This window comes from Phacochoerus africanus, chromosome 6 (assembly GCF_016906955.1).
Source record: "Phacochoerus africanus isolate WHEZ1 chromosome 6, ROS_Pafr_v1, whole genome shotgun sequence".
Lineage (NCBI taxonomy): Eukaryota > Metazoa > Chordata > Mammalia > Artiodactyla > Suidae > Phacochoerus > Phacochoerus africanus.
This window is the reverse complement of record NC_062549.1, coordinates 31,946,169-31,952,593: the sequence shown is the minus strand read 5'-3', so window position 1 is coordinate 31,952,593 and position 6,425 is coordinate 31,946,169. Positions and strand designations below refer to the sequence as shown.

Sequence of the window (6,425 nt, the reverse complement as noted above, 5' to 3'; positions counted from 1 at the left end):
ATAAAGATATACAAACACTAGACACTATTTTCATACTGCATTCTTGTTCAATTCTGTGTCACAATCTTGAATCAATACAGATAAACTGTATTCAATTTCTGGTGAGGATACAAGGGCAAAAAATTAAGTCTTTCTGAAGCTTTTGAATATTGTTTATTCCCATAATAAAGAAGGCAGCTTGCTGCCTAATAAGATGTGGCCTGGGAGGTTGCTTTATCAATTTGTTGATCCCTTGGAGGAAAAACACACATTTTAAAAACAAATCCAAGAGTGAGACAGACTTGAATGCAATCCATTTGTACTGAGAGCACATTTCAGTACTGTGCCAAATAAAGAATTTTTGTATATAAATTTATTCTTTCCACCTTGCCTTCCCTAAATAATATGATAGTCAAGAATTAAGTATATCTATATCTGTAGAAAATGCTTTAGAGTTTCTCTGCCTTTTCTGTAAATAATACTATAAACATAAATTTATGAAAATGCTAAAATATTAAGCTTGTAAGTTTGCCAAATGAAATATAAGATGCCCAGTTAAATCTGAATTTCAGATAAGAAACAATTTTTTTTAGGATAAGTATGTACCAAATATTGCATGGAACATACTTATATTAAAAATTATTGTTGCCTGTTTGAAATTAAAGTTTAACTGGGCATTCTGTATTTTAATTTATTAAATTTGGCATTGCTATAAACTTACAAACAATATTGTTTTATTCAACTGAAAATAAACATTTGGTTTCATATTAAAGTAGTTTTGGTACTGGCATCTCATTTTACTGTCAGATGTATATTTTCTAGCTAAAATGACTAAGAATACGCAATTATATTCTCACTGACGGTCAACAGAATACTTCAAGCTTTTTTTCCCATAAAGTTTCTAGTGTATCATTTTTCACTCCTGAAGAAAGCTAGACTGAAGAAGATGTTTCTTTTTCTTTTTTTTTTTCTTCTTTTCTTTTTCTTACTGGTATATGGAAGTTCCTGGGCCAGGTGTTGAATCAGAGCTGCAGTTGTGGCCTACACCACAGCCATAGAAACACTGGATCAGAGCTGCATTTGCAACCTAAGCTGCAGCTGGCAGCAACAATGCCAGATCCAAGCTGTGTCTGTGAACCACACCACAGCTCATGGCAATGCCAAATCGTTAACCCACTGAGCAAGGCCAGGGATCAAATTTGCATCCTCATAGAAATAACATCAGGTCCTTAACCCACTGAGCCACAATGGGAACTCCTGTTCCTTTATTTCACACTGGCTTCAGATCAATTCTTTTAGCATTTGAGGAGATGTTATTAAAAGTTACATATTTTCTCCTTTTAAAGTAACTTACCTGTGTCACTTAAAATGATTTGTCTTGGAAAAAAGAAACTTTTTAAAAAGAACTATTATGCAGGGTAAAATCAGTGAGTCTTGGAAAATGAATAATTCATTTTTAAGTAAATGAGAGATAATTTTGTATTGTTACACATTTTCACATTTATAGTTAAATGGTAATTTGTGATACATAGGATATTAGTTGTGAATTGTGGTTTTCAATATCACAGATACATTTGTTGCTGTGGTTTTGTAATATCATTCCCTGATGCTTTTCTCATTTGTGGTTTTCATAATCATTGTTTGATAGTCATGTAGCTGTGGCTTGGGGCTGCTATATCCATTTGGACAGAGATAACTGCTTAGAAGTTTTACTTTCTTTTTATTTTATAACCTTAGTGTTTTAAACTAGAAAAAGAAAAATTGAACTTTAAATATCATTAGCATTCTCGTTAAAAATGATGGAAAACACAAAATGGAATAACATTTCTTAGTTTAATTCACTCATTGACTATAATAATATATTTATAAATTTAGAGGAACCAATTTTTAATACTGCAATCTGGTTATCTTATCAATCTTGCCTTGAATTCTCTGACTTTTGCTACTTTCAGCTTTTGAACTGAATATTTAGTTGAGATGTATTTGTTTCTCTTTTGCTTTGCATATTTAACCATTTCAAATGCCAAAAGAAACACTAACTGTTATGATATTTTAATTCCAATGGGCATTCCTTTTGGGTGATATAAAAAGTCAGCCAGTTCTGTAAAAAGATCTTTAGAAACCATAATGTATAAAATCCAGTTCTAAGTATACCAATTTAATTATAATGGATTGAAAATTAAGAAGACAGAAATCTGCAGTGCTGTCTGCTTATTCATTCCACAGCACAAACACAAATAACCCTGTTTTTCATGGTACTTATGGCTTTAATTTGTTGGTTCTCCAGGGGAGGGACTTTGCCACTTAGTGCATTTTCCACTGCAAAGAACTATCTATTCTGACAACCTCTATAGTAATAGTACTAATGGTAATGTAATAAAATTCACGGTTGGTTTTCAGTTCTGTATTAAGATTCTTTCAGCCTTACCTTTCACAGGCCAGCTCTTTATACCTTCCAGAAGATGTCCTGATGGGGTTATAAATGACACTGATTACAGTGCCTCCTGCACACTGAGCATCCTACATTATGCTCAATCAGTCCAGACTCTCTGCTGACCTCCAGACCCTTTTAGCATATGGAGTTTGGTGGGGCTTACAGGGATGCTGGTCAACTGAACAAAGCCAGGCAGGATTTCAGATCAGAATGGATGATCTCACAACCTGGGGGTAAAAGTCAGCAGTATCTGGTAGATACATGTTAACTGCAGAGGAGATTATTAGTAAATACTGATTACATAAAGTAGCCAGTTCCACTGCCTCTTGGATAGACACTCCTTCAAGTCAACCTGGGAGAATATATTTAATACTTAATGTATAGGAAACTATGAGAAATTAAGGTAGCTTCAAGCAATTAAACTTGGCCAAAATAATGATTATGCAAATCACTTCAAAATTTGTTCTTTTGGCTTGCAGTTTCCAACATACCACATACACAATAATTGAATAAGAATGAAACAAAACTTTGAAAGCTAAAGAACCATGAAATAGTTATTGGGTCTTACCTGCTTGAGAAATTATGGCAAGATCAAATCTTTTATTAGTTGCTGGCTGCTTCCCTGTGGCAGAACAACTAAAAGCATGAAAGATTGTGGAGCTGGGGTGGGAACTCTGAACTTCTACAGACTTCCTCAAAAAGTTAGTGTTCTGATTAGAGGTGGTTCATTTCCCACAAGGGTTAATCACCTAGGTGATGGTCTCCTTTCTGACGTGAGAAAAATCTCGGCCTGGCTCCAAATTCGGACTTTTTACAATCTAAAATGAAAACTCGAGGTGAGAAAGAGCACCATGAAGACGCTGCTCAGCATCCCATCCGTGTGGGCCAAGAGGGGGATGGTCCGTGTTCGCAGCGGTCTCCTGGGAACCTTGAGAGCAATGAAATGGTCTCCTGAGAGCCTGAGCAGATGAGAGGACTTAACTGGCCCCAAGACACACAGTTGGCATTTGTGATCATCTGGCTCTCACAGAGGATTTTGCCAGTGGCCTAACCTTCCTGCCAAAAAGCTGGAAGGGAGGGGGAGGAAACTAGGGGAGGGGGCAGCATAACTGGAAGCACAAAGTTTACGGAGACTGAGATTTCTTTGTGCCCCGCTGGATAGGCAAGGCATATAAGAGGAGAGTTGGGGTCCATCAGAGAGGGCTGTTGAAAGAAGTTCCCGCGAAGAGGAGGAGGGGTGCTCTGGCAAATGCCCAGAGCTGACGCGGTGACAACTGCAGAAGGTGGCCCCCCTCCAAGCTCTCCCCACGCCTCCCTCGGTCCCCCCAACCCCCGACCTTGCTCCCTTGCACCCCACCCGACCGAGGCCAGGGCCCTAGTTTGCATCCGGACTGGCTTTGGATGCAGCCAATCCTCCTTTCGCTGATGGAATAGTCCCCCCCTCCCCACAGCTCCGGCGCGCCCCTCCCTCCCGCGCCTCGCCACCTCCCGCGGCAGAGCGAGAGCTGCGCGGCCCGGAGCGTCGGCGGCGGCGGCGGCGGCGGCGGCGGCGGCGGCGCTCGAGTATCTGCCCCGCGAGCCGCGGAGCGGGGAGCGAGCGCGCTCCTCCTTCCGCGCCTGCCGCCCCCTCTCTTCCCCTCTCCCCTCTGCTCGCTCTCCCTTCCCTCCCTCCTTCTCTTCCTTCTTTTTGTGCCCCCCATTCCCCTTTTCTCTCTTTTTGTTCATTCGTTTGCAAATTCCCATTCTCTCGCCCCCCCCAACCCACCCAGCGCTCACCCACACTCCCCCTCCCCTCCGCACTGTCACACTCTCTCTGCCCCCTCTCTCCTCATTTGCCTGCTCATCTCCAAACGTGGATCCGCGGCTCCCAGAGGAGCCTAGCGCCCGAATCCCGCGCGTCCGAAGCACCTAGAGTCCGGCCGGCGGCGGCCCGAGCCTGGCCCGCGGCGGCGGTGAGAGCGGCGGGAGCCGAAGGAGCGGCAGCCCCTAGAGCGGGCACCGCGGCAGCCCCAGTGGCAGCGGCCGCCGCCGAGATGTCCCGGCGAAAGCAGAGCAAGCCTCGGCAGATCAAACGTAAGTTTGCACGCGGAGCCGGGAGTTGGTGGGATTATTTCTGGGGAGGGGGGTTCGCGGGGCGGGAAAGGGAGGGAGAAATCCGCTCCCGCTGCGACGGAATTGTCAAACTTTGCCTGAGCAGCTGGAGGGACAAATTGTCAGTTACAGATAGACAGCCCGAGTGCCCGGCAAGAAAGAGGCTAGGACCAACAGCCCACTCCTGCTCGGCTCAGCCTTCGCGCTCCTGTGTCCTTTTTAATTCCGACCCCCGCGCGCAGTTAGCTCTGCTTTCTCGTAGAGCCTGAGGGGCAGCCCCACTCATTTAAGTGATAGTTATTAGTGTGGTTGTTGTCATTGTTGTTGCGTTTGACGGGGTGCTACTCTTGGGGACCACTTTTTAGCAACCTGGGTAAGAACTTAGTTCTCCGAACAGCTGGTCGAAACCTCGGGGCGAGGAAGGCAACGTCCCCAGGCGGTGGAAAATCAGTGTCTGAGTCCCGATCCTGGGCGGTGCCTTAGCCACGCCAAAGCCGAAGCGAAACAAAAAGTAGGTGTAAAAGTTCGCGCCTTGGCAGCGGGTGGCCGTGCGCCTCCGCCCTGCGGGTGCGGGGCTGGCGGCAGGCGGTCTGACCAAAGGCCCTGGGCCGGTCCTGTTCGTGTCGCAGGGACGCTCTGCTGAGCGGCGTGCGGTTTATTTCGGGCCCTGGAGGCGCGCGGAGTCCTCGCTGGGAGGGGCCGCCGGTCGCTTCCCAGCGCGGAAGCTGGGAGTTCGCTGCAGCCTGCGCGCTGCCGAGAGCGTGACCCGCAGTCCCGAGCCCCTGGGGGCCTAGGTGGTGCTGGGGACGCAGCGGGGCGAGAGGCACCTACCCGAAACGCACGCACTCGCAGAGCTTAAGTCGGCCAACTTTTCTTGTCTTGGGAAAATTCTCATGGTGTTTTGTCTCCCGGCGACATGTCTTCAACGCTTTGGCCGAAAAGGAGAAATAGCCTTATTAGTTTATTTCTTTTGCCAGCCCTGTAGTGTGTATATTTTTTCGTGTTATTTAAAGTCTGGCAACTAGTATGAAACTGATTATCGTGTGAATTTTAGGAAAAGACTTTAATGGCACTCTCTCCCCTTTGATTATTAACCACACTCGCCCCCCTCCCCCGTTGAAAATTCATTTAATGTAGTTTGAAAATAAATCATATCAATCAACTTGCCCAGTATGAAATGTGGTCCAGGTTATAAGCAGTTGCTACATAAGTGTTTCAATCCTTGCCTGTCAGACCTGACTTGCTAGCTTTTATTTAGTGGATTTCTTCTCTTAGACTTGAGTTCCTATTTTCTGCAACTTGAGTTAAAGGAGGGACTGAACTTAACTTTTGGCTCAAAGCAGTTTTGATCAAGTAAAGATGCAGATCCTGAAGACTTTCACATTTTCAGAGTGATAATCATGGTTTCAACTAATTGCCTTTTACCTTTTAGAACTAAATTGAACGGGTTCCTGTGTTTAAATGTATTTTATAATACAGAACTGTGCTTATTATAAGGTATGATCTTAACCATTATTAAAGGCAAAATGATTTTTAGTTCATGGCTGTCGTCTAGATTGTTAATAAATAATTAATATTAATTGATTGTATGGAACAAAGACCATCTGATTCTTCTTGGGAATACTTTGTTATCTTCTCAATTAGCTACATTAAATTTTTTTTCCTATCCTTCTATGTCCACCTCCTATAATTGAAGATTAAAGTGTTGGAACTAATTGCTGATGCTACACTTGTGTTACAGGTCATAAAACATTTTAGTGGCTTATTTGAATGCTGTGATTTATTAACTATCAAAAATACTTAAAAGTTCTCTCATTTGAGAGTGAACAATATTATATTTTGTATCTGTTCACAGTGATCATTGCCTCGTGATACATGCATTCATATGTATTATTAGTATACCTTCAGTTTAGACTTTTAT

The 6,425-nt window shown here is 43.7% G+C and overlaps 1 protein-coding gene across 2 annotated transcripts in view; it reads left to right on the top strand.

Annotated features, from left to right (window-relative positions):
* The first annotated feature begins 3,908 nt into the window (after positions 1 to 3,908).
* ZFPM2 (zinc finger protein, FOG family member 2) overlaps positions 3,909 to 6,425 on the top strand; it is a 482,004-nt gene continuing 479,487 nt past the window's right edge. For both annotated transcript variants that reach the window (XM_047783432.1, XM_047783429.1), the window contains exon 1: positions 3,909 to 4,486. In XM_047783432.1, the coding sequence (XP_047639388.1) occupies positions 4,447 to 4,486 (40 nt within the window). In that variant the 5' untranslated portion in view covers positions 3,909 to 4,446. The remainder of the gene's footprint in view (positions 4,487 to 6,425) is intronic.